We start from the raw sequence: 18792 nt of genomic DNA, 5'->3' as shown, positions 1-18792 counted from the left end.
ATCATCCAGGGTTCAGAGAGACCTGATTGTACACATCTGGTTTTGAAAAGATATTCTTTCTCTCCTTTAAAATGTTTCATTAAATTTTTCTTGTTGATATTGAAAATAGAACTGGAAACAAGCCCTTCAAAATGCACAAATAACTTTCATAGCTATATGCAGGAAAAAACTTTTCCAAGATAATATTGCAACTTCTGACAAAATAGACCACAGTCTACTTCATGAGCAGTCCTGGTTCCTAGTAGAATCCTCTAGGTTGTACTCTTCATGGTTCTGGTTATTACTCTTAAAGCCTGATGTGGCATGGACCAGGATACTTGTGGAACCATCTATCCCCTGCCTTTTCAGTTACATTGCATGCCAAGAGCAGGCACTATGGGACTGGTTTTGATTTATTGGCAACTTGTCAGTGCTCATAGACATACAGGTAAAACTCAAAAAATTAGAATATCGTGCAAAAGTTCATTTATTTCAGCAATGCAACTTAAAAGGTGAAATTAATATATGAGATAGACTCATTACATGCAAAGCAAGATAGTTGAAGCCGTGATTTGTCATAATTGCGATGATTATGGCTTACAGCTCATGAAAACCCCAAATCCACAATCTCAGAAAATTAGAATATTACATGCAATCAGTAAAACAAGGATTGTACATAGAACAATATCGGACCTCTGAAAAGTATAAGCATGCATATGTACTCAGTACTTAGTTTGGGCCCCTTTTGCAGCAATTACTGCCTCACTGCGGCGTGGCATGGAAGCTATCAGCCTGTGACACTGCTGAGGTGTTATGGAAGACCAGGATGCTTCAATAGCAGCCTTCAGCACTTCTGCATTGTTCGGTCTCATGTCTCTCATCTTTCTCTTGGCAATGCCCCATAGATTCTCTATGGGGTTCAGGTCAGGCGAGTTTGCTGGCCAATCAAGCACAGTAATCCCACGGTCATTGAACCAGGTTTTGGTGCTTTTGGCAGTGTAGGCAGGTACCAAGTCCTGCTGGAAAATGAAGTCAGTATCCCCATAAAGCTTGTCTGTGGAAGGAAGCATGAAGTGCTCCAAAATCTCCTGGTAAACGGCTGCATTGACCCTGGACTTAATGAAGCACAGTGGACCAACACCAGCAGATGATATGGCTCCCCAAATCAACACAGTCTGTGGAAACTTCACACTGGACTTCAAGCATCTTGCAGTGTGTGCCTCTCCATTCTTCCTCCAGACTCTTGGTTTCCAAATGAGATTGAAAAGTTGCTCTCATCAGAAAAGAGGACTTTGGACCACTGAGCAACAGACCACTTCTGTTTTTCTTTAGCCCAGGTAAGACACTTCTGACGTTTGTTGTTCAGGAGCAGCTTGACAAGAGGAATACGACATTTGAAGCCCATGTCCAGGATCCGTCTGTGTGTGGTAGCTCTTGATACACTGACTCCAGCCTCAGTCCACTCCTTGTGAAAGTCCCCAACACTTTTGAATGGCCTTTTCCTGACAATCCTCTCCAGGCTGCGGTCATCCCTGCTGCTTGTGCACCTTTTTCTTCCACACTTTTCCCTTCCACATAACTTTCTATTAATTTGTTTGATACAGCACTTTGGAAACATCCAACTTCTTTTGCAATAACCTTTTGAGGCTTTCCCTCATTATGGAGGGTGTCAGTGATGGTTTTCTGTACAACTGTCAGGTCAGCATCTTTCCCATGATTGTGATTCCTGACTGAAGCAGACTGAGAGACCATTTAAAGGCTCAGGAACCCTTTGCAGGTGTTATGGCTTAATTAGCTGATTAGAGTGGGACACTTTGAGCCTAGAATATTGAACCAATATTCTAATTTTCTGAGATTGTGGATTTGGGGTTTTCATGAGCTGTAAGCCATCATCATCATAATTATGACAAATCATGGCTTGAACTATCTTGCTTTGCATGTAATGAGTCTATCTCATATATTAGGTTCACCTTTTAAGTTGCATTACTGAAATAAATGAACTTTTGCACGATAGTTTAATTTTTCGAGTTTCACCTGTAGATGTTACTCTATGAGGTTCAAACCCAGGAACTGAATTCATTAATTTTTGCACTTTATGTGATTATACACAGTGCATTAGTTTTATGAGCTATCCAGGTGAACCACTGAATGAAATCTTTCAGGTCTATATCTCTGTATCTCTCACCTCTGGCAGGAATGGTGGACTATATAGGACTCTAAGCGGGATGCCTATTTATCTGGTGGTTTCCATGTATCCTACTAAATCTGGCAGATAGACATGTTCAGTGAAGCAACATCACCTGGTGGGTCCTAGAAAGTATATTTCTATCATGAGGCCTGCCTTACTGAACAGCATCCTCCCCGGAGTTTCAGACAGCTTTGGCAGTTTTGACCTCCCTGAAGACCTGGTGTTTTTCAAATAAATAAATGAATGAATGAATGAATGAATGAATGAATGAATGAATGAATAAACTGATTCCGTCTGCCCAACACTTTTCCTGACTTGCCCCCATTTTATTTCCTAGGAGTTTCCAAATGAATAATTCTGTGGCTGGTCAACGCCTCTGTTTTTAAAGCCTTGCCTAATTATCCTGACTGTGGGTTTAGAGTTCCATGGTGCACGAAATACACAGGCTGCCTAGGGCACAGGGTGCAGTGTTTATCATTCCCATCAGTGTGCATGTGTCTCTTTCCCAGACAAATGGAAATAATGCAATGTAACAATATACTGTATAACAATAGAGCAAGAAGAAATATGTGCTATGGGTACAAATGCACACACAAAAATAATGCTTTGTAATTATAGAAATGGCTTGAAAAGTTGTGAAATATAAAGCAAAAGGTTGATGTTGTATTATTTTTGTAATCTACTGCACCAAAGAAAGTTGGATGTCATTAATTTTTTCTGCCTCTGCATTTTTCCTTTCCTTGTTTTTCTAACATTTGTTTCTTCTGTATTTTTATCTTATAATGAAACTTAGTAGAATTATTATAAACAGACAAAAATAATTCAACATATTGAAAGTCTCAAAATGTTCCTCATCACCACACACAAAAATGTTACTGCAACATTCTTTTAAAACAATAAAGTTTAGGGAGATTCAAAACAGAACAGGGCCTGTTGGGTGTAGCTTTAGTACCATAGTCTGTTATGGTTTCTATGGTATGACATCTCTCTCTTTACCTCCCTCCCTCCCTTTCTCTCTGTCATCTCTGATTTTTCTGGAATTCAAACAGCAAAATAAATAAATAGGTGTTGCTTTAGAAGTCTGTTATGGTATGACATCTCTCTCTCTGTGTCATCTAATCTCTGATTTTCTGTTTCTATCTCCTGGCATTAAAATAAAGCCAGTATGTTTCTTTTTTTAAAAGATAACAGCTGACTAATAACCAGGAATTCAAATAACTGAATTATAGGAATACAGGTGTAGATGAAGAAGAAATAATTATTTTATTTCTCAAAAACAACTTCAGACAGGCTAGGCGGGAAGGTTGAGAAAAATAATTTCTCCCTCCCCACCTTTTTAAAAGAAAAGCTGCTTTCCTTTGAAAACGTGCCTGCAGTGTTGAAGGCACACCCAGTGCACATCCAGTACATCTTTATGTGATCAGAGTAGATTTTGAGGATCATAAAAATAAGGAGGCTGGTTCTTCATCTTGGCCATAGGTTGACTACACCTGCATCTCCCATGAGGAAATTTTCAGGCAAAAAAGCACCAGCTGGAATCACTGTTCATAGTTGCTACTCACTAATATATAATGTGACCATGGTTGCTGGTTATGCTCATTTGTTTGGACTGGCACAGTTTCAATTCAGCTTCAAGTGCATAACATGTGTTCATCCAATTTATGCAGAAATCCTGTTCTGGAAGTATTTCAGAAAAGCTGCATATTCAAAATTACATGTGCAGTTCCTAACAAACACATATGTTCATTACATGTTATCTTAACCACACTTTATTCACAGAAAGTACTACACTAGAATCCAAAAAAATTGAACTATAAATATGAGCTGGGATCACACAACAAATTAAGCCAGACTATATTGGGTGGCTAATTTGTGGCTGAGAATGGTATGTGATCACAGTTATTTACTAATACCCTCAATGTTCACATTTTGGTTGAACCCACATTTATCTTGGCCTTGCTGCAGAGTTATAATGGTTCCTCTTGTGTTTTTAGGCGAGGAGGCCTTTTCACTGTTTTGTAACATCAAACTTTGAACTTTTGGCAGCAAGGTCTTGTTTAATATTTGAATGAAAAGCTTGGGATCAAGGTGAAATTGTATCAAGAAAGAGAGCAGAGAGAGTCAAAATTGAGAGACTGCCAACATCTCCCTTGGTTAAAATAACGCAGATATTTGTCTTGGAGCCTTGGACAAATTGGTTGTGAAATACAGAAATTATGGTTAAAAGAGACAATGCAGTTGATGGTTCTGACATTACTAGGAATGCCATATTAGGAATACGGAACAGATATAAACCCAGGCTGTGCTCCAAAATACATTTATTAGCTTCAACACAAGAAAAGAAACAAGAAGCAAAGAGAAATGGTTAAGGAGTCCTAGGTGCTCTCTGAACTTGGTTGTTTTCTTGTAGACTGTTTGGAATTTTTGCTCATAATGGAAAAAATGAATTGGTGAGTTATGGATATACTGATTAAAAAGGTTGAATATGGGAAGAAGGGGACCATCTAATGTAATCTTAAAGAGGGGGAAGAGATTATGATTATGATGAATGCCTCTTTGTGGGAGGATCTGTCTCCTTAAGAGGCTATCACAATATTGTACAATTTTTGTCCAGCATTCAGCCCTTTAGGGGAAAGGTTGTTGAGCAGTGGTAGTTTTGTAATTTCAAAAGGGCTCTGGAGGAAGCAGATTATTATCAGGTACCAGGCCAGGTTATAGTACCATGATGGCATTAATCATTCCTGTAAGTGAATTTTGGCAGGGTAGGGATGGGGATTGTGGCCTATAATTCCACTGATCATAGTATCCTTCTAGACTGGTTGAGGAGATTGGGAGTGGGAGTCAATGTTGTTCAGTGGTTCTCCTCCTTCCTCAGATTCTGATTCCAACTGAGTTGGTGAAGGGGAGAGTTCTAGCTCTAGGCCTCTGCTTTGAAGAGTGCCTCAGGGCTCAATTCTTTTCCCACTCTCTTTCAACATTAACATGAAAATGTTGGGTTAAGTACTTTATCATCAGTTATACTGTCCCATCCAAGTAATGCTCCCAAGGCACTTTTCAGATGCTTGGAAACTGTGTGACCCTTGGGCGGTGGAGTGGAATGGGTTTCAGCTCAACCTGACAAGAGTTAATTGTGCCACTTCTGGATAAGAAGGCACTTCTCAAATTAATCCATGCCCTAATCATCTCCCTATAGGACTGTTGCAGTTTTACTGGATATAATTATGCTCCTGAAGATCATTCAAGAACTTCATCTGGTCCACAAGGCAATGACAGGTGCAGTACTGAGTGCACCACAGCATACCCATTTAGCACTACTGCTTCATAAGCTGCACTGGCTCCCAGTAGGTTTCTGAGTGCAATTCAAAGTGCTGGTTATCACTTTTAAAACCCTAGATGGCATGGGCCAGATTACTTGCTAAACTTCCTATCCCTGCGAGATTCTGGTCATCCCACTAGATACAGCAGCATAGTACTGCTCCTGGTTCCTCTGGGGAAGCAATGCCATATGATGGGTTTTAAGAAGCATGGCTTCTCTGTTATGGTACTTGCCTTATAGAACAGTGTCCTATTAGAAATTTGGATGGCATTGATCCTTTTGACCTTCTAGAAGGCCATGAAGACCTGACTTTTCCCACAATTATTGAGGCTGGGATGTTAATGGATCCTATCACATGCATGTGGAACATGTTGGTAAGTGGCTTCAGTTTGGTTCTTTCAACTGATTTTAATCAGTGCAAGATATTTTAACTTTTATTCACTGTTGAAAGTTCCATTGGTCATGGTCATAGAATATCAATGTATGTATTTACCATTTCTTTATGCTTGTTATTTCCTTGCTCTATTCTCAGCCTGAAGCAGCAACTAGAGAGAGCCACACTGTGTTTCCTTACATTTAGAAAAGAACTAGACAACCTGTGATCTATTGGCTCATCACTTCAAAGATATTTCCTCACCAGATTCCTCAATACTTTCAACAATGGCAGTGCTCCTAACATCCTTGAAAAGTTCTTAGAAATTTAGGGAGCTCTTCCTCACTAAGTTGAACTGTACACCTCAAATGTCCACAGAAAATGTTTTATGACATTTTGTATTATGTCACACATTTTAAATAAAATTTGCCAAATTTCAATTCCCCAGGAGCCAGGAGCCCTGGATATTGAACATATTATGTAAATTAGACCATGTGAGAAATCTTCATTCAAAAGGCTGCACCATATGATCCTGTGTTTTGCCCAGCTAAAGGTTACAGACATGAGAATTTTTGTAATACTATATACTAAATGCACAATCAAGACTAACACTGATCTAGACCTAGATTTTAGTCAGTACTTTTTGGCCCATATGAGAAAGGTAACAGGATGAAGAAAAGCCATTGTAGTTCAGTTTGGGATGATCTCTTGTCTGGCAATATTACAAATTCAACTCCTAGGATTTCTAATTCAAAACAGATTCATGTGACTCTGAATAGATAAGATCATGCATCTGAGACAATGTTAGACAAGATGGACCAATATTTGAAATGAAATTCCCATGACATTGACCATTAACAAAATGCAAGTCCCCATTTGGGTAACAAGTCTCTTGAACTCATAATGCTCCATTTTTATTTACAAACTCAACCTGGAGACCTATCACATTAATAAATTACAGCCATAATACCATGCTTTCTATCCACTTCTCTTCAGACTATAACACTCAGATTGCAAAAATCTAGACAGATATTGGATAAAAGCAGATAATTAACATTTCTCAAAGTTTTTGATGCCAATAATGGCTATCCCAATTTTGAAGTCTTAGGTCAGGTAGCTTTAGTTTGGATCTATGACACTCATTATTTTGTGAAACAAATTGGATAAAGTTCCAGTTTCCATGTTTGTATTATATACCTCCAGGACAAAAATGCAAATAACTGAAACATATTTCAGTTTTCTCCATAATGCAGGCGGTAAACAAAGCATTATGTAATATTGACATCCTAAAATGCTATTAATATTGATATAATTTTTACTTTTTCCTATTTTTTGCTACCTTTTCAGTACTTTAAGCTTTCTAAATAATATATGCATAATTTATTATTATATTACACAAATATTGCATTGAAATAAGTGTATCAAGATCTATAAGGTTACTAAACCTTATAAAAGGGGAAAAACAATGTAGTTGAAACTATTTTGACATAGTAGTGTTAACTCATCTAATCTAGTCCTTCCTCAGATATGTTAGACTTCAACTCTCATTATTCCCAGCTGAAAGAGACATTTGGCTTTTACTTTCTTAGAACTGATGTTGTGCAAGTCTGAAACATCAAAGACACTGAAGCTTTGTCCAGGTGACATGATCAATTATTACAAGATTTTATATTCAGATTTCAAAATGCACAAAACAAATTTTCTGTTCAAAGGTGTAGCAGAGAAGTTTTTAAAATCTGTCGGAAAGCCACTATAATTGACACTCAGTGTTCACTATCTGCTGAGTACACAAGTTGATTCATTCAATATAATTTTCCCTCTGCTACACAGAGAAAAAAAGTTTTTTTTAATGTCTTCTATCACCAAGCAAGATTATTTAGCAAGTCCATCAAAGGGAACTTGTAAAATTATACAGCAGCAAACAAGTTGACATAAACATTGCCAAGAGGTGTAAGATTTCTGCACATGAAAGATGGATCAGTGTGCAGCAAATGCCAATGGAGGAGCTGTACTGCGAAGCCAGCTGTGACACTCTACATGTTTAGATGTTTACTAACATTAAGCTGCAATAGCAGACTCTTCTTATTGAACATGCAAATAATTTGCATTGCCCATGGGAATAGCATAGAAATCTGACTTTATGTCCCAAGACATTTTTTATTGTCACTGCTTGACAGTCATTGCCTACAGATGATTAACTTTTTTCTAGGTATTTTTCAAAAGTAAACACTAGCTTCAAATTGTGACTTTTCCATCATAAATCAATGTGCAACCACAATGTTGTCTTTTGGGCATCTACTCTATAAAGAATTAGATATTTCTACCGTCACCTTGGAAATGTGTTAGTATTAAGCTGGCATTAATACATCAGTGTACTTAAAAAACCTTATTATAAAGAACTTAGCTTGATGAGTTGGGAAATGTATGAAGTGTAGATTTTCTAAATAGACTCCAAATAAAGTTCCTTTATGTTTACTAATACTGAAGGAAACTCCAATGCAGCTATAACAAATTGAAAATCAATGGAAAAACCAAACATAGGATTTCACACCAAAAATAAAGTAATGAATCCACTAAAGATAACAAATGATCATAGATTTACCTCAGATTAACAACAGTAAACATGAAAAAAAGACATGAGAATGTCTTGTGGAGAATTCACAAGCTTGCAGGTTTTGTTTCATTTTGTTTGGTATAGTAACAGTATTATCCAACTCTAGGTTTTATTTTGGTATTGTTTTTAGATGAATATTTTTGGTTTAAAAGCCATTATTACTTTTTTGAGACAGAAAAAAAATAATGAAAATGTAATCATCACATTGAGAAAAGCAATTTTCTTTTACATTTAACTGTTGACTCCTGGCAATTGCCTGGACAAGCCTTTGCAGGTTTTTTTTTTTTTTGCAGTTTTCAGAAGTTTTTCACTGTCTTCTGACTGAGAATGACTGGTCCACAGTCACCCAGCCGGCTTTGTGTCTAAGGTGGGACTAGAATTCACTAGGTTCTTAGCCCAATGCACCAAACTTACTCTTATGAGAAAACATACTTGTGTTTAATTGTACAACCATTTAAAAACACAGCTAGTTTTCAATGATGAGTGTAATTAGTGACGGGAACTCATTGTTGACAGTCATGAAACAAAAAATAACAATTGTGCCTACTTATGACAGAAGTTCCACCAGTTCTGGTGGTAGATATAAGTGAATCACATGCAGTTGATAAGTACATCAAATGACCTCTATCTGCAGTCCTCCTGGTCTTTGAACAGACTGTCACGAGCTTCATTTTAGAGTACAGATGATGCAAAGATAAAAATTAAATTGAAAATTATTTATATTTAATTCATATGTAATACTGTCTGGATCTACAGCTCCCAAACTGTGCTCTGCAGTGTCACAGGATACCATAGAATATTTTGAATTTTCAAGGGAAATAAAATACCCAACCATCAGTCACACACCATGAGTCAGTAGCATGGGGGTGCTTTGAAAAAAACTTACTGAAGCTCCAAGGGTGCTTTGGAGTGGGAAAGCTTAGGAACTTTGATTCCAGACACTTAATGGAGATCCTAGGAGCTCCTCCACCCAAGATATCAGATATCTTATATTCTTCTCATTCCATTATATACTTGTGAACCTTGAAACCAGAGACTCTCTACTTTGATCTTCAAATCCATTCTTAAAGTACAGGAAAAAGCTAATTACAAGCAGAGAAACTCCAGAACAACTATTGTAGTGTAAATATAATTAAAATGTGTTGTCCTCTCTGGTTGTAATTTTAAGCATTATTAGGCAAATTAAGCGTATCAGAAGCAAAGTATTCAGTAATTCTACATAAAATTGAGTCAAATATACTGTGAGACAGACAGGAATGGTGATATCTTGATCTGGTAAATCTTTGCAAAAGAAGATGAATCAAGATCTCCACAGTAATTTAGTTTAGATCTGGAAAAAAAAATCCAGAAAGCATTTTAACCCTGGAAAAGCAAACTAAAAAAAAGTAGATTCCTTCAACTAAAGTTCAACTCTTGCTGACTTTCCATGCAGTTTTGTTCACAATATATAAATGATTTGCCACTTAATTTTTCCAGGATTTTTCTTCAACAATATAGTCAAGCATGCACCACAGGACTTTCCAGATATTCCTGCATTCAAGTGCTAATCAGATCTGATCTTGGTTAGTTTCTGAGATCAGACAGTATTGGTTAGATGCTACTATATAACTAGGCCAAACAAGCTAAGCAATCTCAGTAACATAACTATGATTAACTAATCAGTGTCTCTGTAGTTCTTTTTGAAATGCCACATGTACTAATGAACACCTTATAGGTAATGCATATAAAATGCTGCAGAGTTGAATTTAGAAAGTGAATATGTTAATATTCAATATGTTAATCATTGTGTGATTCAATGGCAATAAATTTTGACTATGTTGGACCAATGGAAAAAAATATGCAGACCAAAGGACTGAAATGTACTTTTAATTATAGTCTTAAAGAAAACTTTTATAAAATGACATACCCGTGGTATTTAACTCCAGATTGATAAATTGTCTGAAATGTACTAAGGCCTTTTGAATGTTTGCTGGACGTATAACTGTACGGAGGGTACTTTTTACTATACATAGTGGATGTGTTATAAAGCAAACAAATATTGGGAACAGTGCCAGGTTTTAATTCAGAAGATTCTTAAAATTGACTTATAATGGAAACCAGAAATTTTTCTTTAGGACTATTACATAAAGAGAAGGTAAAAAATTAGAACGTTGTTATGTACCTTGATGGCAGCAAGAATCCTATATACTCAAAAATGGAAAGAGGCATTGACTCCCACAATAGAGGAATGGACTGAAAAGATTGTGGAACTGGCAGCGATGGCAAAGTTAATTCCATTTGTTAGGGGAAAAACCCCTAAACCAGTTTTGTTTCCATTTGGAAAATCACTTTCGGACTCTTGAAAGAAGAAAAAATGAAATTTTGATTTTGGGTTTTGTTTAAGTAGATCATGGTTATAGAAATGGCTAGTATTTACTGTTTTAGATAAGTAAAAAGTTAGCATTGTGACTGTATTATGTATCTTATAGCACTGAAAGTCGTTGCTTTTACCTCTTTTTCCTCCTTTTCTTTTCTTTTTCTTATTTTATCCACCTTTCCGTTCCCCTCTTTTCTCATTGTCTTTATTTCTATTTTATATTGCAAAAAAACTTTTAATAAAAAATGAAATGCCACACGACAAGATGAAATATTCAGAGATTGAAACCTCGGTCCAGGATACATAGAGAGGAACGCAGATACCCAACTCTTGTACATTAAAAGGCCATTATTTCCACAGCAAGAAGGTAGTCACACAAGTCAGACTGCAGCACATTTGTCCTGAAAGGAACAGGGGAAAAATGTATAAGTGGCATTACAAATATTTCAGATGCCTGTAAAAAAAGGTACTAAGAGAAAAAGGCAATCTCTGTCACAACAGATGAAATAATGAAAAGCCCCGGTAAATATAGGACTACCAGATGTGGGCTGCAAAAATTCACATGATTAACAGAATACAGCAAAATGTTACAAGTTTTTGTATCTTTGTCACCATTTAAAGGTGGTCTGGATTTTGCAGCTCATATATAGCAACCCTAACCCTAAAGAAAAGGGAATTAATTCTAAAAGGGAATGTTCTGAATTGCAGCAAACTCTAGCTAGGGTAATTTAAAACTCTTAAAGTCAAGGCTCGCTGTCCTTTCTTGTGAGAAAAGGCCTGAAATAAAAGGCAAGTTTGCAAAATTTGCAAACTGAAGGAGCTGCTCTTGCCATTTTGCTCACCCTCTTCTGTTATATCTTATAGCAAAACACATTCCAGCTTTGTCCTACTCGAAGTATGAGAAGAATATGAAAAAAGAATATGAAAAAAGGTCTGAGAACAAAATGAAAAGGCCAGATAGCTACACCCAGGTGTTCATTTGCTGGCTTAAACATCCATTTGATCACTTAACTTGACATGCCACAATTCTTTTCAACTCATGGCAAAGGAATTTCATAATAAAATTTGCAGACATTGGCTGGATTCACACATTGTGCTAAATAGTCACAACGTTCTAAGTCATAAACAATGATATACAAATCACTTTATGACCTAGTATAATGTGTGAAACAACTCAGAGACAACTGTTCCTCTTATAGGACACCACCTTTATTTTAATACCACTTTTCAGCAACTCCACAAATATGTTTTGTCCAATAATAAAAGATTAATAACAGAACTCATAAATGATTCATACAGAAACAAGCATGTGGATTCAGTCTGAAAATGATCTTTAGTTGACCACTTTGCACCTGGAGGTTCTTGGCTATCTCATTCCTTAGTCCCTTGAAGAAAAAGTGTTATATCACTCTGAACACAGAACAGAGATAATAGGTGCATTCTCTGGAACAGATATGGTCAGTGTAGGAACTAAATGAAACACGCATTATGCAAAAAATACCCTACATTTTTATTTTAAAAAACTTCAGAAAATGGTAAGCATGACTACAATATGTTCAGAAACACATTTTGGGGTTTGGAAGCATCAACAAAGACATATGTAAATGCTCCTCTCATTGAAATGGCTGAAGTATTGATTCCTTACTGTTAAGGACTTTAAAAAAAAAGAAACAGAACAGAAACTCAATGCCCTTTATCCTGACAGAATTTTCATTCTTACTTCCTCCCAAATGAACAATGTTCTGTTTAATAAGGAAGGATAGCACTAAACGTATCTTACCCCCTAATAGAATGTACAAGTTAGAGACCTTAAGATACAGCCAAATCCAAGAATATGGCAGGAAAATGAACTGTCACAAGATCAGAGTGTCTTTGTTTATGCTTTTCATTTTGCTTTTTTCATCAATGTTGTCCAGCAAGTCAAAGTCAGAAGCGATGGGATAGAGAATTAATGAGGGCAGCAAACTCAGTTTCCAAAGGCAAGCCACATAGACTAGATAGTTAACAGCTCAACTGCATCTTCCACAGCACTTCTAATTTGACTGTCCACCAAAGAATACAAGTGGCAAGCTGGCTTCCTGTACCTTGCCTTTGCTGAGGTGTAGTAACACTGAAGAATTCAGTTTCAAGTGACCATGATCATTGCCCATTTCTCCACTTCCTCTTCACAACAATATGGACCTTCTTGCAACTCCCACAGGCCACAGCAATTATCAGTGGTTCAAATACAAGCTTGCAAACCCACAAGACAAGTGTGGATAGAATGTGACTCTGAAGATCCTACAGTTCATCCGTGCTGCGTGAATGTGAAGCTAGCTTCTGATCATCATCTTCCTTTTCAGTCTGATCAGGTGTCTCTAATGTGCTTGGTTGCATGTTTTCTGTTTTTTGGTCAGCCTTGGAGCGTTTTTTATTCTTTGAAGGCTTTTTTGCCTTCCCTTCCTTTTTCTTGGTCTTCTGCCCTGTATTTGCCAAGTCTCCTTTTTTCCCAGCCCACGTTTCTTCCAGACAGCCTAGAAAAAGGACAAAAACAGTTCCTAAGTTATCATCAAACTGCCACTTCCATCTATCCTGACTTAAACATCACTATTTTTCTTCCTCTCTCAACTGTTACAATTTCCATTCAGTTTAAATTACTAGTTCCTGAGACCAGGGACTGCTGAGTTGATTCCAGGTTAATATTTCACAGAACTATTGTGAAGATGTGACATTTAAGAAAGACAGGACCTGCAAATGTCAATTCTGCTAAACAGATCGAAGGTTAATACTAAGCATAGAAAAACTTTGCATCATCTACAACTGAAACTACTGTATTAACATTATATCCTGATTAAGTCACCTCTTCCTTTTAATTAATGAAATCTACCTATGAATAAAATTGGCTTTCAATTCCATCCTTCTCAGACATGAAGCAAAAAAAAAAATTAAAGTAAGAATTGCTATATTTACCTCTTTTCCCTTAGCAACAAAAATGGAAAGCAGCTCTCAGCAACAGTCTTGGCTTTTAAGGATAATAATTCTTTTTAATATGTTTTTTCATAAAGAGCCAAGAAAGGAAATTCATTAATTTATTCTAATTAATCTGATTCACAAACACTAGAACTCTAGTGGCCAACCCAATCTTAGAACCACTTTAAGTGCCAAAGAATTGGAATTGTACCCTGAGATAAGTCATGGTTTATTTTGATTATAGTGTATGGATTTTAAAAATAAATTAATTCTTTAAAAAAGAACTAAAAAACTAAAACTAAATAAACCACACTTTTTCCCATGTGGCCTGAGCAACCAGGCATCATGGTGTTTTTCATAAAATGTAGTGAAGGGGCAGACGTCTATCTCTTTGACTATGTCATTTCTTGTTTCCTAACCAGAATACTTCCATTAAGTTAAAGAATGGGGCTGCCATGGTGGGCCTTGGCCACCCAGTTGTTTTAAAAGCTGGACTCAGCATAATTTTTTGGGAGAAAATAAATTTTTACCAATTTGGTTCCCTTTTCTGAAAGAAAGAAAGAGCTATCCATGGAATCCAATGTGTTACTTAATAAGTCACAAAAGTATGATGTTTGGCCTAAATTTAAAAGGTTTCTCTAAGCAGTACCTGGCGAGGAACATCTATCCTTTTATTAGCAGCAACTGGGCAGAAAATGAAAAAGCAGAGTGAAAAAAGATTATTCTTCCCACCTATTTTTATTTCTTTCATGCTTCCCGAAATGCAGAGCTTGACACTGCACAGAAAAACATGTTTCCCACCTTTTTTTTTTTTTTTTTGGGGGGGAGATGGGACTGTGCTGCACAAGCATCCCTAGATCCCAGCCACCCACTTTAATCAATTCCATGAAAGGGAAACTCACTGGCATCCTTTCCTTTCAACACATGATTTGCACATAGAAACTGGGAAATGTCTTCTTGTTGATGGTTTTTATACCAATCTTCAATCACATCTTCATATTCTTCCACCATTGTCTCACACTAGCAGATAAAAGTGAGAGGGAAACCAAAATCATGAAAGCATGACTCTTCAGAGAAACCCAAGGTTTCACACCACATCTTTTCACATTTTGTAGATAATGTCATTTGTTATAAAATAACTATTCAGGTGCCTCAGAAACCGGTCACTGAAGAATAACAGAAACAGACCAAAAATAACACAAGAGAAAGGAGTAGAGAAGGAAGTTCAGTATTTTTAGAATTCTAGATTTACATGTTTTATTTCCAAATCCCAGCAGTTAAATTAGACTATATTGATTACATTTTACCCCATTACATAATTAAGACCAGTGTGTGAAGGATTTCTGGATAATCCCCCATCCAGGCTCCAACTACACCTGGATCTGCTTTTCTTCAGGAAATTCTGTTATCATGTGCCTTCTAGCCTGGCTGCACAAAGCAGACTGCACCCCGCCCCAATAGTACAGACCTTTTGAGAAGACCATACCCAGACATACTCAAGGCTTAATTTCTCTCTGTGATCTTACTTGATTCTTAGTTTGAAATCCCCCCCTACTCAGAAGGCCTCCAGTCTTTAGAAATATACATTTACATTTTTTCCCAAATGGTGATTGGCAGAATCAAGAGTAAAGATCTAGTAAACCACTGAAGCTTCAAAAGTCGCCCTCCGAAACAATTTCTCTAAATTCTTTGTAAATATTCAGATTAACATAAATGTTAGCTAATGAGATGTTTCATTAATTTTTTTTGAAGTAACTGACCATTCAGAAAGATCTTCTTTTTTGGGGCCCTCAGAGCCTCCCCAGATTACATCATACTGAAATTTTGAGGCAGAATAGCAATTCTTGATGATATATTTTTTTAGAAATGACTTAAGGTATATAAACACATTCAGCCTCATCCATTCTTCTGTGAATTAAAGCCCCGTCCTCCAAACTGAAAAAAGATAGGTTCCACCCACTCCATGTCCCTGCAGCCCTTGAAGGCTAAAAATAGTAGATTCAAAGAAAGGGAAACCTCAGGCAAAGTTTCCTAACATCATGTGGAACTGGAGGAATACTATCATATTTTTTTAAAAATATTACCAGTGCAAAAATAAAGGTCCTTCAACTACCATACCTGTTTCTTAAGATCAGCCACTTCTGCAGAGGTTTCATTCCATAACTCATATGGAATGTCCATCACTACTTTTACTCCTTTGTGCACCAAGTTATGAAGAGTTTCAAATGTCTCAGATATACCCTAAAATAGAGTGAATAAAGAATATACTTTGAAAACACCGAGACTGCCAAAGGAAAGTGAGGAACAAGTAATGCAAGTTAATGCTTGTAAAAATTATGCAATAAATGCTAGAAGAATTCTAAGTTACAAACCTTTGCAAATCTGTTGCTTCCTGATCTTTCTTTGTGCAAATTATACTCCAAAAGCCTCTTGCAGATGTTTTCTGTCACTTCGATCAGTCGAATGTCCCTGCAGACAGAAAAGAATGCTGGGAAATTAAACAGCATTTCTGGATGTCTATTATTTCAACTATGAAAATGAAAACTCAGGTTGCTTTAATTATGGAGAACAAATGGCCAGTTTAATCTTCCATTTGCTACCTCCACGTTTTTTTGTCTGCCAATGCTATGGCACTTTACTTTGTAATTCATGTTTTAGCATTTTGTTTATACCTCAATCCATTCTCAGGATTCCTCTGTGAATCCTGAGGGAAAAGCCAAGATAAAAACCTGTTGCATTTCTCAACAACCTTGTTCCACTTACGATTTTGTGTACTTGATTTTGGATCCCTTGCCATCCAAAAAGCCATATTTCGTGTCAATCACCTCCTTGGTCTTGCCAGTTTCATCGAAGGAAGTCTTCAGTTCCAAAGCAACATACTTGCAAACTAAATACAGTCAAAATTCAAAACAATTAGTAATGGTAATTGTGACTGCTGATCTGCTGTATTACAAATGTTGCTCAATTTTCCACTAGCTTATGGCAATGAACATTCTGTAAAGCAGTTGAGTAGCCTCACTACTCCATTTGCAAAACTTAATGACTTGCTATGCATGGATATAATGAAAATTCACATACACATAGTACTAAACTCTTTATACCATGCATTGCTCTATGCTATCCAGAACCACATTTTTTGAAATTAGGCAACCACAGAAATTCTTTACATAATAAAACAAAACATACATTTGCTGTTCCAATGAGCCCACACAACTAGCTTTGCTGAACTCATTTTTTCAGTCTAAATTCAGTTTGCTTTCTTTACACTGCAATGCTACCTACTTTAAAAACTTTAAAAACTCACACCTAGGGGATCATATTTCTTTCTGTTCCTCTTTTCTTTTTTACTCATCTCACCCTATTTTAGTGACAACATTTTTTCAGATCCTTTTTCCATTCTATTAATACCATAACGTTTTTAACTAAAAACCCCAGCCTTCTTTGAAAAACAGCCATTTCGTGGTTATCATTCGCTATAGTAATAAAGTCCTGTCATATAATTTATTTTATTTGCTAACATTTATATCTGGTGTACTTTTAAACTCTCCAAGCAGCTAATAGGCTGCAATATAAAAAAAAAACATAATGATGAGAATGTTATCCCATCATTCCCAGATTAAAATCATTTATTTTACACCTCCCAAATAACTTTGTAGCACTAATGTCATTTCATTAGTTATTACATTAGTTGCCTTGTGGAGAGATGGGCAGCAAACAAATGTAATAACTACATTTGAAGTATATAAACATTTCCTCATATTAGGAGTTTCTAAACACAATTACTCCCTACTCCCTATATTGTTGCCTGCCCCATCCCGTAAATCTATTGTACTATCTCACTATATGTTACTCTCATGATTACAACTTAAAAATAACTAGCAATTAGGAGAAGGTATTGATCTAGTGCTGCCGGAGATAAATATATTATTTTATATCCAAACATTGTTTCACCTTCAGAGCATTGTAGCATTTTAAAGACAAGAACGTAATCAATACCGTAATTTTCGACAAAAGTAAGACAAGATCAGTGCTCCATTCATTCTGGGACTATCCTTGCAAAAATATTTAACTGTCTTGTGGTGCATTGGTATCATCCTCCTAGCTGGACTTTACTAGACAAACTTTGCCTCATCTAAGTTTCTATCTAAATAACCGCCGCTACAGATTCGAGACTTTTCATCCACTCCTTCCAGATCCCATCAGTACTCCTGAATCCAAGCTCACCTTCGCATTTATTGGGTAGTTTAACCCAGTCGCTGTCATCAGCGACGGCTCCCCACAGCCCAGCCGGAACCAGCAGCAAGACCAATAAAGCACCGACGCCCGAAGCCATCGATGACCTCCCTTAAGGTTGCCACGCCGCCACAGGCACAACAGCCGCACGAACTAATACTCATAATCCACCCTCCGCTTCCGGGATCCTCCTCTTCTAATGTAACTATAACAACCAGCTGTACCAACCAATTGCGGCCACAGTCGTGGCACCTTCCAACAGACGGCTCGGATTGCTTCGCTTGCCAGCCAATCGAAGACTCACATAGCGCTCTCATTTCTCCAATAAGCGTGCTCTGTCCTCCTCCTTCTACCCTTGAAGTGCTACCCTCCTTACTCTCTGATTGGCCGGTCTGATTCCGTCCCTGTTTATTACGCTTACCCCATTCGTTAGAGAAGACGGGATGAATGGGTGGGAGCGAAGTGCTTGCTTCCTGATTGGTTCCAGGGCATGTTGAATGCTGTACAGTAGTAAAGTTCAGTGCTGTACAGTAGTAAAGTTCGGTGTGCTTTCCTTATATGATTCAGGTTTCACTTGTAATAGAGAAGATGTGGAGTAGATGGACCTTCCTTTGCTTCGTGCTTCTAACTAGATCTGGCCTGAAGAAAATGATAATGGAACTAAATGAGAATTCTGGGAGTTGTAGTTCAACATATTTGACAGGCATGCTATTTGGAAATAGGCTCCAGACATTTTGCTGCTGAGGCTGAGCAAAAATTGGCACCTCTTAAACAAATACTATTC

At 37.0% G+C, this 18792-nt stretch overlaps 1 protein-coding gene and 1 long non-coding RNA gene across 3 annotated transcripts; one reads left to right on the top strand and one right to left on the bottom strand.

Annotated features, from left to right (window-relative positions):
- The first annotated feature begins 4417 nt into the window (after positions 1-4417).
- Positions 4418-10418, top strand: LOC148132763 (uncharacterized). 2 transcript variants are annotated; one of them, XR_015749061.1, is made up of 4 exons: positions 4418-4617; positions 5361-5508; positions 5724-5857; positions 7446-10418. It is a non-coding gene; the product is annotated as an uncharacterized LOC148132763 (long non-coding RNA). The 2 variants fall into 2 exon arrangements; XR_015749058.1 differs by lacking the exon at positions 7446-10418 and adding an exon at positions 6016-6301.
- A 1601-nt stretch (positions 10419-12019) lies between these two features.
- On the bottom strand, positions 12020-18141 carry CNPY3 (canopy FGF signaling regulator 3). Its single transcript, XM_026684120.2, has 6 exons — positions 18000-18141; positions 16539-16662; positions 16148-16244; positions 15894-16016; positions 14678-14795; positions 12020-13339 (listed from the first exon to the last, which is right to left on the bottom strand). The coding sequence occupies exons 1-6, from the start codon at positions 18106-18108 to the stop codon at positions 13107-13109; spliced, it is 804 nt and encodes a 267-aa protein (XP_026539905.1). The 5' UTR covers positions 18109-18141; the 3' UTR covers positions 12020-13106.
- Positions 18142-18792: the final 651 nt, after the last annotated feature.

The sequence above is a fragment of the Notechis scutatus genome, chromosome 1 (assembly GCF_049901735.1).
Source record: "Notechis scutatus isolate UNSWTSFEM ecotype Mainland chromosome 1, rNotScu1.2, whole genome shotgun sequence".
NCBI classification, from domain to species: Eukaryota; Metazoa; Chordata; class Lepidosauria; order Squamata; family Elapidae; genus Notechis; species Notechis scutatus.
The sequence above is the reverse complement of the archived record's forward strand: the minus strand, read 5'-3'. Positions and strand labels throughout refer to the sequence as shown.

Coding starts and splice junctions, on each gene's coding strand:
- CNPY3 (XM_026684120.2), bottom strand. CDS start 18,108: ATGGCTTCGGGCGTCGGTGCTTTATTGGTCTTGCTGCTGGTTCCGGCT. Junction 16,663..17,999: donor ACTACCCAATAAATGCGAAG/GTGAGCTTGGAT, acceptor GACTGTATTTAG/TTTGCAAGTATGTTGCTTTG. Junction 16,245..16,538: donor AAAATCAAGTACACAAAATC/GTAAGTGGAACA, acceptor TTCTGTCTGCAG/GGACATTCGACTGATCGAAG.